Genomic DNA, 22037 nt, shown 5'->3' on the forward strand with positions numbered 1-22037 from the left:
CTGGAGTGCTTTCCAATTTAAAAGCAAGGACTGAAGGAGCAAATGAAAGAGGGATGGATTCTGGTCCATTTACCTGCAGTTTCCTTCTCGCCTGTTGCTAGTTCTCCATTGATCCCATTCTCTTTGGTTCTGGAATAGGAGCTCTGTGGTCCACGTGCGCCATATCCTCCATCTTCATCCTCTCTGTATGGAAATCCATTGGCACTTCTGACCAGTCCTTCCCCTGTGCCACTTTGCTCCTTGATCTCTGGGGAATGACTGTGTGAAGAAGCCTCAGCTATTTGACTTGAAGTCCAGTGTGGTGCCTTAGCTTCATCTTTCCTGTCGTCAGCCATGTTTCTGGTCCGTTACAATTTTTCCTGCAATGAGAAATCAAAGGAAGTTTGTGCAGATACAGACATCTTCCTAAAGGTAGTTCTGGAATTCATTAAATATTATGAAGGAGTATGGAGACATATCATTTGGAAAGAAATAATTGCCATCTTCAGAGTACAAAAGAAAAATTAAAGCCCACGAATTTTTGCAGTTTACTTTGATATTTGCATGAAGCAACCAAATTGCCCAGTATATTGTTGATGCTGATATAAATTTTTGTTCTGCCCTTCTTCTGAATCTATATGGAATTATCCCACTTAATTTTCACACAAATGTTTAAGATGGATTAGAGGTTAAGTGATATCACCCAATGAGTGTTATGGCAGAGACAGAATTTGATCACTTAAGTGCTTCCTTTCCTATGAGTCAGTAGGGACGTTTTGTCTCTTCAAGGTTTCAAGTAGTCTTCTCAGCTATGCTATCTGAGATCTTTTGAAATGGAAATCCTGTTGGTTGAACCAGGGACATGTATGAATCCATAGATTAGTTATCCTTTTACTATAGCTGTAATCATCCCATGTTTCCACTAAAAATTCCTAACATTTTCAAATCTTATTTCAAAATACCTTTTCACATGAATGGGTAATTCCTGCTTTTGAGCAACAATATTTACTATCTTCAAGTTGGTCAGTTAGTGATGTGTGCCTCATAGCTTCTCACTCTTGGAGAGAAACCAAAGAAAACTCACTCTTTTCTCCTCACAGGAAGATTTCTCTCTGAACTATACATATTTTTTTTCCTGAGCTGTTTTTCCCACCTGAGAAATCTTGTGTGAAATCTGATGGGGATTATCAGGAAGTTGCACGCCCACTATTTTGAGAAAAATGCCAGGCAACACGGGACTTCTACAATTCCTATGCAGAAGGGCATACTTTTGTGACAAACAGTTGTTGTCTGGAGAGGAGAGAAGAAACACCAAACTACACAGGACTAAAAAAAACCCCACAATTCCTATTTAGAATGGCATCTTTCCTATGCAGGATTCACTTAAAAGGATTCTAAACTATGCAGAAATTGGCAATTTTCCTATCAAGAATGCTGTGGAGAAAAAATGGTGGGGAGGGAATCCAAAATACCTCAGTGATGCAAGGGAAGTCTTGGAAGAGAGCTTCAGCACAGCAAGATTTGGAAAAGCATCAAGAATAACAGATTTTGTGAATACTAGTCCACTTCTAATCAATATGTGGTGCATTTTTCAGTAGTACTGTATCTAAAAGATGAAACTGGCTCGGTATGCTTAAAAGAAGGTTAGTGAAAGGAATGTAGACGAAATTATTCTCATGTCATTTGAAGAACACTTTTCCAGTTCAGAATGCCAGAAAAATATCTGGAGTGAGTCACAGTACCTGTTTCCCCCTCACCCCCATTGCATGAGGAAATTGCTACCTACTTAGAATATATTTCTGAATGCTTAACTGATAAGCAAAGAACAAATGACAGGTCCAATCATTTATAATTACTAGTAAAAAATTACATTAATAACAAATAATTTTACTCATTAACTGCACAGCTGCTCAGCAGGCACATAATTTTCTGTTGGTGGCTATGTTAAACAAGATCAGTTTTAGAAGGTTAATGTGCATGGGAAGAAAGGGAAATGGAAAAAGCAAGCTGTGGAACATGTTTGCAAATGATGAATTCAAAGATGTACCAAAAGTCAACCTACCCTTTTCAATAAAGAAAAATATTTTCTTTTCAAAAATGCCATGAAGCTACTTAAAATTATTTGCTTCTGTGGTCAATGTGAAAACCCATTCTCCCCCTTTTGTACTCTTCACTACTTGTTACACCATATTACGAAGTTTGACAGCACAGATACTCTTCTTCTTGAAGAATATGGTTTGTATGAAGACATATCTGGCAATGCCAATCTCCTATTCAGGAACAAAAAATGAGAGTTTGAAGAAAGCATTTGAATTTATCCTTATGCCCTTGCACCCCAAGTGTTCAAATGACTATCCCTCTATGCAGATCTACTTCAGCAGTCTTTCCTAAGTACAACACAAAGTGGTAGGTGCACCACCTTTTTGGTAATGCAAACCTTTGTGCTTGTAGAAGCAGGACTGTATCCAAAACACAAATAGATAATACTGTGGCAAACCCCATTCCCTTGACAATATTCCTTAGCAGACTACACTACCTGTAATTCTTCCTTCCTTCCTTCCTTCCTTCCTTCCTTCCTTCCTTCCTTCCTTCCTTCCTTCCTTCCGGATTCTACTGAAATAATTTAAGGAGAATTTTATCTCCTTATATATTTTTTTTTGTTCCTTACAAAGTAAGAACAAAAAGGCTTTTCAAAAATTCTACATTAAAGACTTATTTAAATAAATAAAGTTTTGGCAATTTGGTCTTTATTTGCATTTTTATCATCTCTCTTATTATAAATGCAATTAAAATCCCTGTACTTCTTATTATACTGAGCTTCTGCAGAGATGGAGAGAACAAGAGAAAATCCAGTATTCAGTCAGAAGATTTACTACTTTCCAAAAGAAAATCCCAATTACCCCAGCATGAGCAGGTATTTTTGCAGAATGTATCAGCTTTTTTGGGTACTTCCTAGTAATTAAATTAAACATCTGAAAGGAAACCCAAATGTCATGTAGTGCTTCTTTCTAGAAAAATAAAGCAACAGGGACATTATTCAGTAGAACAGTGGTTCTTAACCTTGGGTTACTCAGCTGTTTTTGGACTGCAACTCCCAGAAGCCTTCACCACCAGCTATGCTGGCTGGGGTTTCTGGGAGTTGCAGTTCAAAAACACCTGAGTAACTCAAGGTTAAGAACCACTGCAGTAGAAGACTGAAGATATTACAGCGATTAACAGGGTGAAACCCGTAAGAGGGAGAAAGCTAATAAAGGGAATTTTAATTGCTGGGAGAAACGGGGTATTTATATTTGTATGGTGAGTGTTGTGTATATTTTTAACTTTTTTTTTGTAGTGGTGTTGTCCAGTTTTACCTTGGGGAAGAGCACCTCATTTCGTTGCACCCACTTGTGAGTGCAATGACAAATAAATTTCTTATGTCTTATGTCTTATGTCTTATGAATACTGTACATTCAAGATTAAACTGCCCCACATCCAAAGAGGGCTTTATTGAAAGCTTCAGGAGAATTTTGAAAAATAAAAGATGCCCCCGAATACTGTAACTGATAAAACGGGCTGTGGATGCTACAAGAAATTCAAGAATGTTTGAAGCCTCTAGCTATTAGATCGCAATTAATCGGACTTTTCTTTAGCCCAGTTCTTCAATTGGCTGTTCTCATTGACATAAACAGCAGGATAAAGAATTGCTATTTAAATGCTCCTGCATGTATATGCTCCATATGCGAGATTATGAAGTCCCTCTTGTCTGACTATGGGCCAAAAGTGCCAATCCGTCAGAACATCTCTGCCCCCCCTCCATTAAATACAAGTGAATATTCTTCTTATGTGTTTATTCTTCATAGTATCACAGGTGCGCTCAAAAGCAGAAAACGCCAAACTAATAGAGCCAACCAGGCTGAAGGCTTTTTTAAAGTACAAAACACTATCCAGAACCTGCTTCTACTGAAAAGTACAAAATAAGTACGAGGAGACACCTATTGCATAGCACAACTCACGAGTAAAGAAGCAACACTGGATATACTCTCTTTTCACCCAATCTAACATTCAGATCTGACACATCCAATGAATACTCTTTGAAGTCTCTATTAAAGGGTCTTTAGAAGCCTCTGTATCTTTAGCCTGCTCCCATAGTTCTGAACCTTTTTTGCATATTAAACAAAACTGAGCAAAATAATGCTTTACCTCAAATTATGCTTTAACAAATGCAACAAAATCTGCCATGTAGTAACTTGAAATCTCAGGCTACTAGATCTCAATAGCGTTTAAAGGTTTTTAAAGTTCTGAAGCATGGGATTGTTCGTGCCCTTTTAAAAATCAGCAGTGAATTAACTGCATGTTGTCTGAAAGCCCTACATTCATTACTATGGTTTTATGAAAAATTCATAGCAATTTTCACTAGTTGTGAGCTGAGTGAGAGAAATAAAGAGGACAGAAAGGTGAGAGGAGAGTGATTGCTCCCTTAATTTTAATTGCAAGAACCAAGGGTACATTTCACGGATCGGGTGGGGGTGGGGAGAAGGAAAATGGCACATATTTGCCTTGAGGGAATAATTCTCCTGGTTGAAGGACAAAAGGTGACGCATGTCAATCACATAAAATCACTACCCACTGTGCCCTAAACCTACTTAATAGGTTTTGTGCAAGAATGTATTGAGGATCAAAGGATTAATTAAAATCTTCTGAGTTTGAATCTGGGCTGTAGCTTCTGTTCCCTCACTGGACTAGAGGGCTTATCTGGCGGTCCCAGCCCCCCCCCTCCCCCAGTTGCCATAGCTCATCTCCTAGGTTACCTAGCTCATCTCATTTTGTTAGAAAATTGGCATTTCTGCTCAATGTGAATACTTATCCTTGGTGCTATTTAAATTATGCATTTATTTCCTTATCTAGTTTCCAAGACTACATTTAAAAACTAAGAGTTGCACTTCTCTCCTAAGCATTCAGGTAGCTGTCACAAGGCCATTAAGTCTCCCCTGTTGCTGAAGGATTGGGCTCGCTCTACACAACACACTTGCCAACCCTTAATCTTTTCTGCTCTTTACATTTTGGCATTTTGTAGAACTGTCTTATGCGGGTGCTTCAGTTTACTAACATAATTCATCCACTAGTGATTTGGGAGTCCTGTAAAATACTAATACTAATATTATTACATGCTGTCAAGTCACTTCTGACGAATGGCGACCTTAATCAGATTTTTTAGGTATGTGGGATGTTCATGGAATGGTTTACCGCTCTCACCTCTCAGGGAGTTTCCATGGCTGAGTAGTGATTTGAACTCTGATCTCCCTAGTCCTAGCCGGATACCCCACTCTACTACATCACCCTGCCTCTCAAAAATATTATAATTAGCTATGATTTTTATTGTTACTGTTATGAACAATGATCAACTTAATCCATTTGACATTTGTTATCATCTGGAACCAGATGCAACCGCCACCACTGAAAGTTCATTCCTAAATTAACTGACTTACTACTGATTAAGTTAAAAGAATCTTTAGCCCGCATTCAAATGCTAGATGTCTTTGTGAATAGAGTTTTGAAATTGCATCTGAAGCCATGCCAGTGATTTGCAAGTTTGAAACCAGCACGGACTGTCATAAGACAATTCTGAACTAGAGATCTGTTGGAATTTTGCTGAGTTCTTCAGAATCCCATCTACATTTTTCCCCAACCTTGTTTGATACTGGTTTTCGTTCTGCACTAAAATCCATGCATATAGCTACACATTTTCCTACTGTATAAACAGTAGGACTGTTGGCTTTTGGCTATAAATAAATAATATATAATCTCTAACTTGCAGAGTCTGCAACAGCAGCTTGAAACACATTGATAAAAAAAAAAACACTTTGTAAAGTAAAATTTGATGTTCTTCCTTATTTGTGCCATAGTGCTTAGACACTTGGTATTTGTCATACATGTTCTTGACTTATTGACAGAAATGTTTTCTCTAGTAAATAACCAACTCTTTCATCATTATACTATTACCTTTGTAAACCCTATCTGGTCCTATTAAATCCTACCAGTTACATCGTTAATCATGTTAGCCCCATCAGCCTTCACAACAAGGACCACAGTATCCATGGGGAATCAGTTCAAAACTGCTCCCCCGACCCCTTGAAGGCCAAAAACCGGGGATATGCAAACCCTACATATAGCATAGTCTCTGGTTCCCCCTAGTCGCCAGTTTAGATAATATACATTGGAAACACATACTTCTGTTTTTTTAATTGTTTAACATTTTCAGGAAGCAAATAACTGAAACTGCAGGTACTGATCCTACTGGTCCTACTGTATTTATATTTCTATGCATATTACCTAATTTATGCAGGTTTCCCACACTGAGAAGGCTTGTCTCTTATGTCCTGTTCCTCCCCCTCTCCCACCCCCAAATAAGTATATTTTGCTCCTCCACATTTTAAAACACACACAATTTTGATGCAATTTATTTCTATGACTTATCTTAGCAAGTAGAGTAATATGCAGTTAAAGTAGGTCCATCTGAATCAATGGGACTTATGGAGGAGTTGATTCAGTGTGCCATTGGTTGAGTGGGCCTACACTTGCGTGATTTACTACACTAACCAACAGGATTTTGGCTATTCTGTTATTTTGTCAAAATAAAGGCTTCATGTCCTTACCACCTCTCAAAATAACAATTTCTAGACTATCTTTCTCCCAGTGAGGGAGAAAACAAGTAAGATAGTAACTTGTAATGTGATACTGCCAAGCTCTAAGTTGCGCACAAAATTCACATATGAACAACAGGTAGCCCATGGACTCAAGTAGTTTTTATTCAGTCTTGCACACCAAAACCCTTCCCAAGCTTCACCCCATGTCCACTGCCAAAACTGCTGCCTTTACTCTAACCCCAAACCAACCTCTAACGTGTTATTTAACCTTAGAATTGGCTATGTGTCTCTGGTGTACTGTCCGTCTGAGGCTGGCACTGCCACAAACTGTTTGAAAGTACTGTTGATTTCCTGGAAACAAGGGGAGACTGCACACAACTGCACATACCTTTTCTATAAACAGCAGGTGCTCATCAACCTACTAGGGCATTTATAAACCTAGGGCTTAGAGATTTCTGGGATCACTATTAGCACCTTTTTTTAAAAAAAGGAAAGTGAGTTACAAAGAGCTGATTTTAATGTTAAAAGATGGAGGGCAATGTTGCTGTGGCTATATGTTAGGACAGCCCTGGACATGCATGCTTTCTGGCAGGTTCTGGTGGATGTGGATTTGGTTCGTCCATTGCAATATTTCCTGAAATGGCCAACAAATGGCCTCCATTTTGAAATGGAGGGCTATGGGTTCAAAGACTACATACTGTATTGCGCATCTCTATCTGTATAATAGATGGCAATTTCAGGGTGCACATGGTTTGCACGCAATGCAAGAAAGTTATATGCAGCCCAACACTACAAAAGGAAACTCAGCCAGTGGCAAAGTGCCATTGAGAATGGCATCACTCTCATTGCTCGGGTTAACTCTGCCCTTCAGGATTTCAGTGACTGCGTGACAACATTTATCACACGCTTTGATGACAAGATAAGGTTGAGGGCAGAGCTCTGAAAGTGCCTTTTAAGAAGGAGCAAGAGAGAGGCATGCTAAAGCTATCTATTTAGATAGAATTTCCTTCCATTGCAAACGCCCGGGTTTTATGATCCCAGATTATTAGTTTAGAGAAAAACATCTTTGTACTTTTAGATCAGAACATATGCCATCCCTCCACTGAGCCTCTTGAACTGTGACTTGTATCAGTCTTAGTCAGCACAGCCAGTGGTGAGAGATGATTAGAGCTGCAGTTTAACATCTAAAAGGCCATATTTTCCCTATTCTTGATTTACATACAAACAGTATATAATAAGTACAGCATATGTACTTTTTAATGACTCCCATAATTGTTAAAATCTGTGCCAATGGTTACTTTGAAGTTTTAATGTCTAGCCTCCTAACACTTTCGCATTACTTTTACTAACGCTAGGACATCTAATAAGAAGTTAATGGGATTTTTCTTCACAAAACTAATGCTATAAAAGGAGGCCATTTATGTACAAAATCCTGGTTGTACAGTACATTTCCCATTGTTTCTTCTCAGTCACTAACTTTCTTCATTTCTGCTACATGCATAATTCTCACGGACAATTCTAAATACATTAGGTCCTAATGTACTTTTGAAATATTGTGGGAACAATAACAATTGCATGCTGTCATGTTGGTTCCAACTTATGGCAACCCTTTCTGGGATTTTTTTTTTTTTTTTTAGGCATAGAATACTCAGAAGTGGTTTAACCATTTCCTTCTTCTGGAGGTGTCTTAGGACTGTGCAGCTTGCCCAAGGCTACACAGGCTGACTCTCCTCTCAGAAGGCAAATTGGAGAATCAAATTCTAGATCTCTGCCTAACTTACATCCAGCCAGTCTTCAAATATCTTAACAGAACAGTATTGGACAGCAACCAAGATCTGTTTATCTTCTTGAACTACTAAAGCATTAAATTCATTCAAAATTACTACTAAATCTTTTAAATTACCAATCATTAAAATGATATTTTCTTCAAAATCAATTTCCACTCAGGTTTAAGCAAGTGTTAAACCTGAGAGACATATAGCCTTATACTGAGCTTATATTAATGTTTAGATTCTATATTACACAATTTCCAAATTATAATTATCTGGAAATATTAGCAGAACTGCTTTATGCCTTAGAATTTGATTTGCTGGGAATTAAAATTTCATTTTATTAAAATGCATATTACCATTTTTAATTGCAAATATTATCCAAACTGATGCACCCATGGAAGATATAATTTATAAACATATATCACACTTCCCCTCCCTAGTGTTCCTGAAACCATATCAGTGATGGGCATAAGTTTCTTTAAATTGCCTCAATGCAAGTTGAAAATAGCTAATCTCTAAATATGCAAAGAAAGTTTAATTCCTGGCATTGAAAATTTACCCTCTGCTTTTGTGGGAAAAGGATGTAGTCAGCACTCTTTAACTTCTTTGCATGGACAGCCGGGAAAAGCATCCTGTTTGTGTCAAACAGGGAACAAAAATGTCTGGCCTTTTCCAGACAAGGCCAGGGATTTACTACATTGGGGCTACATTTGGTCTGTGAGGCATATTCAGCTGGATTTGAACAGGGGATGTATTAAGTAAGTAAGTAAGTAAGTAAGTAAGTAAGTAAGTAAGTAAGTAAGTAAGGAAGGAAGGAAGGAAGGAAGGAAGGAAGGAAGGAAGGAAGGAAGGAAGGAAGGAAGGAAGGAAGGAAGGAAGGAAGGAATGGGGCAGAGAGGGCTTTGTAAGAATACCCGTGAGTATCCATTGAGTGCAAGAGAGTTCCCAAGATCCTCAGGATACGATAATATATGTCACAGCTGAGAAAAGCTGTTTTCATAGCCCTGGTCAACATGACTAGTGTTGCAGATGCCGAATGCTATAAACCAAAATAAAGATACTTCCCCATGTCCTAGTATTAGCCAGGAGACTTCTGTGCAATGGACTTTCACGGGTAAGACACTGTCCAGGATCCCTGCTCCCCTGGGTGACATCAATAAACCTTGCAGATTTACATAAATTATGATATAAGCAGGAATGTAAGTATGGAAATGGTTTTAAGAAGACATACTGGAAAATAAGTTAAGATTGCTTATATTCAGTGGGTTCTCTCCATGAAAGCATCCACTCCTGTTGGTAGGAACAAACTATCATGTTGTAATAAGAGTCACAGAATGCGGAAGGTCTTGTTACCTTTCTGATTTATTATTTATAAATGCTGTTTTAAATACATCAAGCAGAATGATTCTGAACATGTTCTCAAATTGCTACAGTCAGAGGCACTCAAGCATGTATCCAGACATCTTGGTTCCACAATTAGAAAACATGAAACACAAGAAACAAAAACAGTACAGCTTTAGCATTTAACATTACTCATCCCATCGTGTTCTGATACGTGTAATGAACTAAAACCCATAATAATGAAAATCTGAGATTAGCAAATCTGTTCTGAAACAAACAATATTCTATTTTTATAGTGACCTATCCAATTATCCTCTGAAAATTTTGAAAAAATAACTACCTGTTCTTCTGGAAAGATAAACCCATATCCTCAACCTTTGGTGAGGCAGCCCTACTTTGGGAGCATCATGAGAAGGCAGGAGTACAATAATGGTGGGAAAGGTGGAAGGCAGGAAAAGAGGGAGATGAATAGACTCTCTAAAGGAAGCCACAAGCTTGAGTTTTCAAGAGCTGAGCAGGACAGTTTAGGACGGGGCATTTTGGAGATCACTCATTGATAAGATTGCCATAAATTGGAGGTGACTTGATGGAGCATAGCAACAACTTGAATCTTAGCCACATTGAGTCCTCTCATTGGGAGAAAGGTAAACTACAAATGAAACAAAATAAATAAATAAAAATAAACCACAATCAAAACAAAATGTTGTTATCTGAAACTACATCCTCCCTTGATAACTCCTTCCTTCCCTGCCCTCTTCTTCTTCTCTCCCCTTCATTGTCCCTGCTGCTCCATTCAGCAAGTCAAGGAATATTTGATAAGGATCCAATGGCACAGAGGTACAAGTAACAAAACTTTTCACCCAGAAAGAAACTAGTGAAATTGTATTCATTGTTCATTAGTTAGTAAACAAGTTTGGGTGAACCATTAACATTTTTATCAATCAATCAATCAATCAATCAATTTATGCATCGATTGATCAGAACTCTCACATGATTGGCCGTTTCTTTAATACACAGTAAAACAGACCAACAGCATGTTCTTATTTTCCACAATCCTAAATAGGATACTATTTATTAGGAGCAGATTGGATACCACAGCTGGAATTCCAGAACCCATTACGATTTCTGAAGCTCTGCTACTGATGCTAATGCCTGAAAGCTCATCCTGAGTCAGATCTATGTGCTTCTTGTCAAGATGCTGATTCTCCTGACTGTAGGGAAATTTCACGGTCAGCATTTTTATTCAGAAACAAGTTCAACTCATACTTTTGCACTAGCTTCTTAAAATTTTTCTGTTTGTGGCTGAGGACCAGAGAAAACATTGTAGAGTGCCAGTATTCCTTGGCAGGAATTTACTCGTTTAAGGAATACCTGGACAGGGCTGCCCTTCGGCATATCTAACACAAAACTCTTTCTTCTTGTGGGGAGCAATTATACACATGGATTAAATAAATGGTATTTCTAATAGCTTGCAGAGCTCAGGAGATGGGAGACAAACAAGAATAGTGCTGCTTCTGAAAGACTGATGCTGAAAACAAGACCAAAGATGCACAATAAAGCATTAGGCAGAGATCAGCTGACCACTTTCCAGTCAAGGAGGCAAGGCCCTGTTTCTGAGTCACATGATCGGATAATGCCAATACCTTTCCTGCTGTCCTGAGAATACAGCTGGGAAGTAAAATTCTATAAGGAGCCACATTAACTGCAAAATTGTACTTTTTTGGAGAAATAAAAGGGCAACAATATTCCTTTTAAAAATAAAGTAGTGACCAGGAATGCCATTACTTTTATTTTTTTTATAAAAAGTGATATGTAATTGTTACTTGAGGGAACACAAAGTGTCTGGGAGCATTCTGAATTTGTTTCAAATTTCAGGTCATTCTCATATTGTTTTGAATGGATTTTTAAAGAAAGGAGTTTTAAAAATACTGAAGTTCAGTAGTAACTCAAAACAGCTGCTTCAGAAATAAAACCCTCAACAAGCTGCTTTGCTAAATCACAGTGAGAAGATGATTTTCTTTTTAAAAGTAATTTTCTAAATTCTAGTTCCAAAGGTTAAAAAAAGTATTTATGGCAGGAGATGTTAATATTGAAGGATGTAGGAATGGAAACATTCTCAGAGAATTGAGACTTCTTCCTCTTGGTTTGTTGAAATATTTTCCAAAATTGGGCCACAGAGAAGATCCCCCACATCTGACTCCTCCCTGACACAGTATAATCCAAACTCCCAAACAATGGCATATGCTAACCTGAAATGAAATGAAATTCCTACTGTGAGACTAGGTGAATTCAGCTCATATCAGTTTCTGTTCACCATGGGGGTCAAGAGCTGTGATGTTTCTCTACACTTCTAAAAATACAATTTTAGTATTTTGCTCTTTTTTTACTACACTCAGGCATTGAGTATAGTAAAAAAAAATGTTTTGTTTTTATTTTAACTCCACTAAATGATATTTCACAAATCTAGGCCCATCAGAACTCGGCCAAGACTTCTTACTTTTAATGGTTCACTCTAGTATCAAGGAAAATAACAAAAAATACCACAACAGTTAGCTGGTCATTGTAAAATGTCTCTCTTCATCTTTAAGGTCTTGTGGAGTTAATCACAAGAGGTATTCACCTATACGTTTTTCCTCTTCCAATCCACTGTCCAAATTCAACTTTCATCACAATCTCTATGAAAGTATTAATGTCATAAATGCACAGGGCTCTTTCTGTGAAGTTAACTCTTACCATCTCTGAGCTGCAAAGCAAATTCATAAGCCAAGCCACGATGCATATAGTTTTACAAAATTATGTATATATCCATGTCACTCAACTAATACGGGGAGGGAAAGCAGAACATTTGACAGACTATGGTTGTTTACCAAAACATATGGTGAACTCTGAGAGAGCAGCTCATAAACTCATAAAATGTACTGCAGATGAGTACAAATGGACAACATGATGCACATACAGCAAGGTATGAGGAAGCCAGGCAGGTAAAGAGAAAGGTAGGCCATGTTGGGGGGGGGGGATCATGTGCTCTCATCTCTAGAAAGACAACAAATCAGACATTCAACATGAGTGTCCACGAATGTCTGTCCAGAGTAGACATGTTCTAGATGGGCAGTATATAAGTCTAACAAACAAACGATAAAAATAAATTCAGAAGGTCTAAGTTTACATGCTAGCTTGCAAGAAAGGAGCCCCTGATAGAATGCTGCTCTGTACTAATAATACGTATGTCTGAAAACAGATGCTGCAGGGCTCACAAGGCAGTCCTGTGCATCTTCTTATTCACTAAAAGCATAGCTGTCTGCCCCACCAGTGACCTCAGTTTGGACCCAAAGGGGCTGTCTCTGGCTGAGAGATGATTCATGCCCTCTGCGAGCTGAACTGAATGAAAAGACGGCATTCAGGCTTCTCAGCACTTATCAGTTGGGATTCCTTCAAATTTTCAGTCTGACATGACTGGGTCAGTAATTATGTGCCTGTTTTCCTATCTCCTTAGACAGCAAAGTCCTTTCGACTTCTCAAGCAGTTCCCTGAAATTGGATTGATTTTTTCATGGCTCGCTAATTATTACTGCTTGGCTTCTGCAGGGTTGCAGGAAGAGTTTATCAAAAGCTCTGGGTATACAAAGTTAATAATCATCTAAACAGTATCAACTCTGCCAAAATAAACAGTCACGTGGAAATGAATGCAAGCATGTTGTTTAATCTATTAAATTAGAGCAGCTGTTCCTTAAAAGACACAAACACACAAAACACAAGCATGCACACACACATTGCGAAGCAAATTGGAAACTGACATTTTTATTATTATGCTAATACTAATTCAAGGAAGAGGTCTCTAAATAATTAAAGGCAGACATTACGACTGGGATTAACAAACATACACCATTTTATTCTCTTTTGCCATATTAAGAAATAAGACCTAGTTCACAGTAACTATGGCAACAGCTAGAAATTCACTCAGGGCCACTGTCTGGTACTGTCCAAAGTCTGTGGGGACATTCTGAAATGCAACAGACTGCCATAGGTCCTGTTAGTCCCTAACACAAATCAGTCTGGTAACATTTTATATTTCACTTTCAAAACCTCATTCATTACTAAACTACAGAAGAAATGTCACATGGCCTCATCCAAATCACTAGGGTCAGCCATAGATACTGTGCTTCATCGGAAGAGAGGAGACTCTTATATTTGGAGAGTCAGTTGTGTAGAGTCTGTGGGAACAGCTAGACTTAAGTCTGGATGTAGGAGAGTCATCTGGGGTGAAGTGTGTATGAGAGTATTGTAAAGGAATATATAGTTCTCTTCACTTTAAATACCTTGTCAGTTACCTTTCCCTTTTCCTCCTCTATCTATTTATCACAAAAAACTTTGAAATACAACTCTATTACTTGTTTTAAGTATAGTTTTATTAAGGCTACTTAACAGTCATTGATATAGACTACTGTATAACACCACATCTATACAGAAAAAGCCAAATAAACCAGAGGGTTCACAAAGAGGATCTTTTCACTCAACAACAAATCAAAACATAAATATTAGCTGGGGAAAAACGACAAAGGGAGGGGCAGTCAAGTCAAAGTGGCAAGATCAAATACACAGAAAAGAGTTTGGGGTGGCTGTAGTAGGCAAATTCCTTGGGAACAAAGCCAGGCTTATACTGTCCAGTGTTGATTGCCATAATTGTTTTCAAGAGCATCCAACAAGAATTCTTCCAGGAGAGAAATTATGTAGTGGTATATTAGCATAATATAGACACACAGCAGGCACCATTACCATAAATAAATTTAAGATTGGGGGTTACTTGTCTCAATTGATTAGTACAACAGAATGATCACCCAGCAGCACTCATTTCTGATCCCATTAAAAATTGCACATTTTTTAAAAACAACATTTAGCTAAGAAATACAGCAGTCAGATGGAAAAGCAAGTGACTGAATAGTTCCTTGTTAAACCCAAGGGATCTCTGAGAAACCAGATAACAGTACCCGGAGCAATTAAACAAGGAATTGCGTGTAATCATAAACATCATACTGGTCCTACTATCCCCCTCACCCAAATGCGTACGGCTGAGGACAGGCACCAAAATGGGGGTAGAGGTGTGGACCAAGAGAAATTCAGAGTTGACAAATAAATTTCATGCTCAGATGTGCATGCCAATCTAAATGCAGCTTACTTTTATAGTTTCCCATTAAGCAAATACGCATGTAAATCTGTTGTTGATGCAGGCAGCTGGATCAGTGGCTGAGACATATGGCTCAAGGAAAGCAGGTGCCAGTGAACCAGCTGATCACTGTGATTTGACAGCCTGCCAAGAAACTGGGGTGGGAGGGTGTTACAAGAGGTATGTATATGCATATCACGTCTGGTGCTCACAATAAGCCCTGAACCAAAAGGAAGAACAATGCGTTTGCCTCCCCAGACAGCAGAGTGAAAGGAGAGGTTAGGAAAACACTCCTAATGTGCAATATTACTGGGGTTCCAATGCAAAGGTTCATCTGTGCTAAAGAAGTTGTTCCAAAAAGCCATGCATGTTGTCGCTGCAAGACTTTACACATTTCAGAAATGCAAGTTGGGAGAATGGTGCACAGCAACTATACTCCTCTTACTTCTCAACCAAGGAAAGGTAAACTGGAATTGTTTGAAGCAGCCAGATCAACTGACGGTGGCGATGTGGGATGTGGAGGACTTGGAAGAGCAAACCATTTTTCAGATCCTACGCCTTCTGGCTCCTTTTCCGGGAGATTTTGGTGCTTCTCTTTTCTGAATTCACTAACATCAACACCCTTTTGAGGGGGGGGGCATTTCTCCTGAATTAGAGGATCTGCAACAAGAGATATGCACTGCGGCTGTATTGATTTAGCACCCCCACCCCAGCACACAAAAAGACCAATTTTCTGTTGGTTCCAGCACTTTCAAATTGCTATGTTTGTTACCATGAGAACTTGATTAAAATACCACCTACATGCTGGGGAGAGGGGGAGGGTAGGATCTTCTTTTAACCTTTCAGTAAAAGCTACTTCTAGTACGCACTTGGTGCAATGCAGTATTTTCACGATCCCTGTAATGTTCTGCAGTTCAAGGCAGCAGAAAAGTCTTGGTAGATTTTATGTTGCTCAGTAGTTTCTCCTAGACAACATGTAGCTGTCAGAAGAGCTTTCAACTACGCAAGTCCATATATTCATGTGCGTTACACCCTGGGAAAAACACTATTACTGTAGCTTGAAATTATTGTGGTGTTTTTTTTTCCCCCACCTCTAAGAGACAGTGAGCCTTTGAAAAGGATGCATGCATGTCAAGGAAGCCTCAGAAACATGACGTATTTTTTTTCCTATGGCGTATGTATTCGATATGAGAAAATGAATTCCTAGCACTCCAGTGAATAGGAGCAGTTTAATAACGGATCTGTCCTACAATTTGTGCCCCTGGCCCCTTAGAGAAAGGAGCAACCTTTGAAATTATCAGGGACTTACACCCCCAAAAGGGGATGACAATTTGTACAGCTAGTAGTCGTCATTATTTATGCCAACCTCAGAGGAAAATAATGCTGCCCAAACCTGATATAAACAGGGTTATAGAGAGCAGCATGGGCAACAATTACTGATGCAACAGAGTAAGTGGGTTGATTTTAGCATGTTTTAGGTTCTAGTGCTCTTATTCTGTACAACATTTTGGAAATTTTCAAACTGCTTATAATAAATTTATGAGATTAAAATGGCATGTTAAATAACCATTGGGGGCCCCCACAGTGTTAATCACATGTGTAATATATGTCTGTTTATGCTGCTATAAACAGCAAAAGGCTTGGTTTCAAGTACGTTTTCAAATTAAATAACATTACAGGGTTGGAAGAACGTTTTCACCTTGCAATGGCCTAATGCTGACCAATAACCCCTTGATGATCCTAATCTCCATGAATGTAGATGCCATTCCTTGCTGATCAGAACATTTTAAAAAAATGTGTATAACTGATGGTCAATGGCTACAATCTTGTTTGCTTATGCAAGCTTATAAGGGGCAACTGCAGAAGCGTTTTCCTTTCCTGCTGGTCGCCATCGTGCATCTGATCTTGCACTGACTGCAAATCTAGGTAGCTGGCCAGCTGCACAGCCATTTGTGCAAAGGAGAGTTGTCAGGAATGGGGGAAACTATTGTGTTACTGCGTGGGAGGACACTGGATTTGGGCCAACAGCTCACCTGAAATTCAGGAATCAATCATCCTGGGTCAAAATATATAATCTTTTCAAAATTAGTTTGTTATCAGGTTATAAGCAATTGTACTTGTTCAGACATTCAGACATGAAACCAAGAAAGAGAGAGAAGTGTTTTTTCAAAAATCCTACAGAGGAAAACAGTACTTCCCCTTTTGCCATCTGTCTGATCATGAAACCAAATGAAGAAGAGGAGATAACTAGGAAAGTGACAGCCAGCTTGGAAAAACAGGCAGAATGATTTGTATGACTGCTCTTAGGCAATCATGTAAGGAAACAAGGGTTTAAAAGAAAGTACAAACCTTTTAAAGAAAACACAACAGTATATTTAGCATAAAAAACCCACAAACTTTTAGCTAATGCTCATGTTGATGAAAAAATCTTCAGATTTTCAGTCTCATTTAGGAGCGAAAGATCTCACTGTTTTTTCATTGAGGATAAGAACAATTTGTAAGCATATGTTACAACCTAAGGCATACTTCTTCTTAATAGTAGGCATACTTCTTTTTGTTATGTTTTTAAATGGCTTTAATGTTAATTTTGTCTTTGTTTTAATGTGATAATCCATTTATAATATTTTAATTACTGTAATTTATACAAAGTTTCTTTTTTGAAAAAACTATCTATTTTAACTTCATTTTAAAAGCCACACTGGGTCCCAGAAAGCAGAAAGGTGGACTATAAACATAATTAATTAATTAATTAAATTATTAATTATTAATTAAATTATTATTAATTAAATTATTATTAATTAAATTATTAATTATGAGCAAGCATTTTATATTTATTTTCCACAATTACTGAATTTATGTCATATTTACCCCGAATTGACCTTTCCTTTGTTTAAGTGTATTTTGCTGTTTTACAGTGGACCCTTGACTTACGGAATTAATCCGCATTGGAACGGTGGCTGCAGATCAAAAAGTCTGTAGGTCAAGTCTCCATTGACCAACAGTGCATTGAAAACCGATTAATCCCGTAACAGGCCGTTTTTGTTCCATTTTGGTTTTTTTCTGGTCTGTAAGTCAATTCTCAGGCTGCAAGTCAAACCTAAATTTTGTGGCCAGAGAAGTCTGTAACTCAAAAAGTCTGTAAGTCAAGCCGTCTGCAAGTCAAGGGTCCACTGTACCTTATGAATTTAGGATATCTTATCCACAACCACATAAGCTCAAAGTACTTAGTTCTGTGCTAGATAACACTCTGTATAATGCTTTTTGATACAAAAAGCATTATACACATTTCACATTAGCTTGACTGATTTCTGTTTGTATTAATGGATTATGGTTATGTATCTGACATAAAGACAGAGTAAAGTAATAGCAGACTCTACGATTCTTTTGCCAGTAAAAATGCTGATTCTTTTACCTCTTCTTTCAACTTACAAGCAGCCAGTGGCTGCATCGTGAATTAAGAAACAATTCAACTCCATTAAATGTGTCCCTGAACTTGCCACAAGTGTAGTAGTAATAGATGATCCATAACTGTACTGGGACAAGCAAGTTAACACTAAAAATGAATTGATTTTTATAAACTGGATATTATACTTTATATATCTTATACTTTTGGATACACAACAAGGAGACACATACATTATAGAAGCTGGAGTTCGATAAACGACCAACCTCAAAAGTACATAAAATCCAAAAATTGTAAAGTACCAAACATTAAAGCAAGAAAAGAAGACAGAAATAAGATCAGGTCATCCTCCTCTCAGTACAGATTTCAACAATTGGAGTCATTCCTAAATCTTTGGTTACCACTTTAAAACAATTGCCAAGAGCTGCTAGTTTGCTTACTGAAATTTAAAAAAAAATCTGTGATTTTGCCAACATGGCATCTCATCTGCAGATTTTTAGGACTTGATTCCTAATTTTTAAGCTTGACCACTTAGTCTACCCCCAAGCATCAGCTATGCTGAGAAATAAGATATATGAGAATGAAAATGAAAATAAAAATGAGAAGACAACTTCCTCTCCCTTCCATAGACATTTAAATACTTCAGATATATACATAGCAGAGCTGATGGTATATCCTTTGCAGCTGTATTCAGCCAAAAACAAAACAAAGCAAATTTGGAAGAATACCACAAATTCAAATGCATTACATGTTTGTGTCTTCCCCCCCACTGCACCAGATTTGTCTTTTAAAGACGTCCATTGCCCCATGGTTTGTCTTTAAAAATGCTTTTAAAAAGCTGAAATCTTGGCCAATTCATTGTATTCTGGAATATTTTGATGTTTCATTTATTCTTGGCATCAACAACAATGTTTTCTTTTTATATCAAGTTTGTTTACTTTGATATCAACTATGCACCAAAATGACGGAATTGCTTACACACAAGATATGGCCTTACGTAATGCTACTATTAATTTAACTTCTACTTCTTCTACTTCTTCAACTCTTGTCATGGCTCATTTTTGTATTTCTACAGTCACACAAAAGAGACTGCGATCTCTGTCTGTGGCTGAGTGCACCAATGTGGCCTAAAGATGGCTAATGTCTGTTCCTGAATGAATAATAATAAGACCATGTTTCTAACATGCAGCTTTTCTGGCAAATCTGCACCAGTAAAGGAGAAGCTGCAAAAGCTGAATATTCACCTTTGCAGCTTCAAAAGCATAATTACTCTTTCAAACCTAAGTCCAGTATTTGCAGGGTGCAACCCATGTTTGGATCATGCTTCCTGTTATAATGGCAGGTTAGTGTTTTTAAGCCTAACAATTATACTGCACTACAAACTTGACTTGGTTCTATGAAAGGGTTAAAATAAGGATGCAGAAGTCTAGGCTGGTGACCAAAGGGAATTAGTGAAAGTTAAAAACAACAGCAGATTTTTATAACAATTCTTAAAACCAGAAGGGTATGTTCCATTCCTTTCTTTATCATTCCAATACATAAAATGCATATACATATTAAATATTGCTTGTTGCTCAGGAAACTGCTGTGTACTCTGCAAAAAATTTCTTTGCATCCTCTGATAGGACTAGGTAACAAAGCAATCTTCCAGATAAAATTAAACCAGTAATTTACAGAAGAGTTTCCCCCCCCACACACACACATCTAGTTTGTTGCTTTAGCCATATTGAAATGAACAAGTAAACTTGAGACTATTTCAGTATTTGATTCTTTAACAAAGTTTTTTATATATCCCAACACAATTACCTTAGGATCTAATAGTATCTCACTACCAAAACATACCATTATTAAACACAATCACAGCATGGTCCCCAAAAGTTTGTATTTTCAAGTGGGACCCAAATTTATGTCATATCCCTGCATGCTACATATCCAACATGTATCCAACAACTTTATATATACGAGACTATTTTACAAAAATTCCCTCACAGACTTGGTGAAATTAATTTTGAATTGGCATTTTCCCAAATCGACTTCTAATCTGTTAAACAAATGTTCCCTCGCAAGTTCTTTTCCCATTTTCTCATGTAACTTAAAGTATCTAAATCTAATAACAATTAAGAACTCTGACCTATCCTTGAAGGACTATTGAAAAAAGGCAACACACCAGAAACCCATTTAATTTTGTTCACTATTTGGAAACTGAAACAGGGCAGCTCTGTCTACTGAGACCATGAGCCCCAGTGATGGCAGGAAGAAGATGGATGTTGGCAAATATCATATCATCTGATATATATCAGTGACTTCGTTCTTCCACCACTGCCACGGTTGATTCTTGGTCAGGTAACTCTTAAAGAGTCTATCATTCTGCCTAACCCAAACTGAGCCAAAGGAGGGAGCACTGAGATCATATGATACCTACAATACACTTCCTAGAGTGTAAATGTAATCTTTTCTCATATTAATAAATCTCAAATTCTTTCTACAGATCAAAATTTGAATCTGCATCTCAGTGTTCATCTTTCCCAGCTGAGAATCACCAGGAACTAGGAATTAGAATTCACCCTCCCTGTAAAGGCAGAATGACATAGCCCAGGGAGAGTCCCCTCCTGTTCCCACACCATTCCTTTCCACATCCTGGTGGCACAGGGCAGAAAAGGGGATGTAAGAAAGTTCTCCAAGTCATTGAGTCCTCAGTTTCACTCTCCATGGAAGCTAAGGAATAATCTCTGGCATCACCTCTGATTCTACATGAGGATTATGTAGGAATGTTCCTTTATCCAAAAGAATTCCTTGTACACAGAAATCATGATGCCTTCTCCATGGCATGTTCATTTTCTTTCTGAAGGAAACTTTATCATGTGAAAGAGTATTCAATCCCATGAATCTTCTGCTACAGCACCAAGTAGACATTCAGTTCACATGGTCTGTTGAATGTTGTTGCATTCAAGTTGCATACATTTGGGCTGGCAACTTAATAATTTATTAATATCTCTTTCTAAATCTCTTTCACTGTAAAGTTACCAGGTCAGCAGCTTTCCATTCCTTGAAATTTCAGAGCCAAAATCTGAGGCACAGTTGTGTGCTCACCCAGATGCTTCTTAATGAGTGGCAGTTTGCTGCCAAACTTAACACAATTTCCCTTATGCAAGCGTAATCTGGTAATTGGATTCTGTGCGCATGTGCTTGGGAGAGTGGGCGAGACCATGTGAATTTCTTGTATTACCTCTGAAGCAATTATGTTGTGAACAACATACATACATGTAAACACCTTTGCACTGAGCCATCAAGCCCCAGCGACAGTTGGGAGTGGGAAGAGAAGGATAATCAGGCATTAAAAGTCACAGCAGACAACAAAAATAAAATTCTTCTTCCACCTGCCCCCACTGCCACTGCTGGTCCTGAGGTCTGTCTTCTGACCTGGAGGGCCAAATAAACATGCCAATTCCTTGAGACTTCGGCCAGTGCCCTGAGATTTGGCAACCCTTTCCTCATGGCTTTAAATAGAGGACTGCTACAGATTTTCTCTTAGCTGAAAGAAAGAGCAGAAGGTCTGTATGCGGTGCCCTACACTGGGTGCACTCATAATTTGCTGTACTTGAATGCAATATACAGTCCAAAACAAGGCTTACTACTGTAGTGTGCGAGAGCTCTCAGTCTCACCCTTGACTCAAGAGTACTCAGCTTACAGAACAGTTCATTTTTCAGCAATGAAATTCTATCAGAACCTCATCCCGATAGCCTCATAAACGGCAA

At 38.1% G+C, this 22037-nt stretch overlaps 1 protein-coding gene across 50 annotated transcripts in view; it reads right to left on the reverse strand.

Annotated features, from left to right (window-relative positions):
• MAP2 (microtubule associated protein 2) overlaps positions 1 to 22037 on the reverse strand; it is a 334548-nt gene that overhangs the window by 109271 nt on the left and 203240 nt on the right. For all 50 annotated transcript variants that reach the window (XM_078379383.1, XM_078379378.1, XM_078379355.1 and 47 more), the window contains one exon: positions 74 to 359. In XM_078379383.1, the coding sequence (XP_078235509.1) occupies positions 74 to 335 (262 nt within the window). In that variant the 5' untranslated portion in view covers positions 336 to 359. The remainder of the gene's footprint in view (positions 1 to 73; positions 360 to 22037) is intronic.

Source organism: Pogona vitticeps, chromosome 1 (assembly GCF_051106095.1).
Source record: "Pogona vitticeps strain Pit_001003342236 chromosome 1, PviZW2.1, whole genome shotgun sequence".
Classification (NCBI taxonomy): domain Eukaryota; kingdom Metazoa; phylum Chordata; class Lepidosauria; order Squamata; family Agamidae; genus Pogona; species Pogona vitticeps.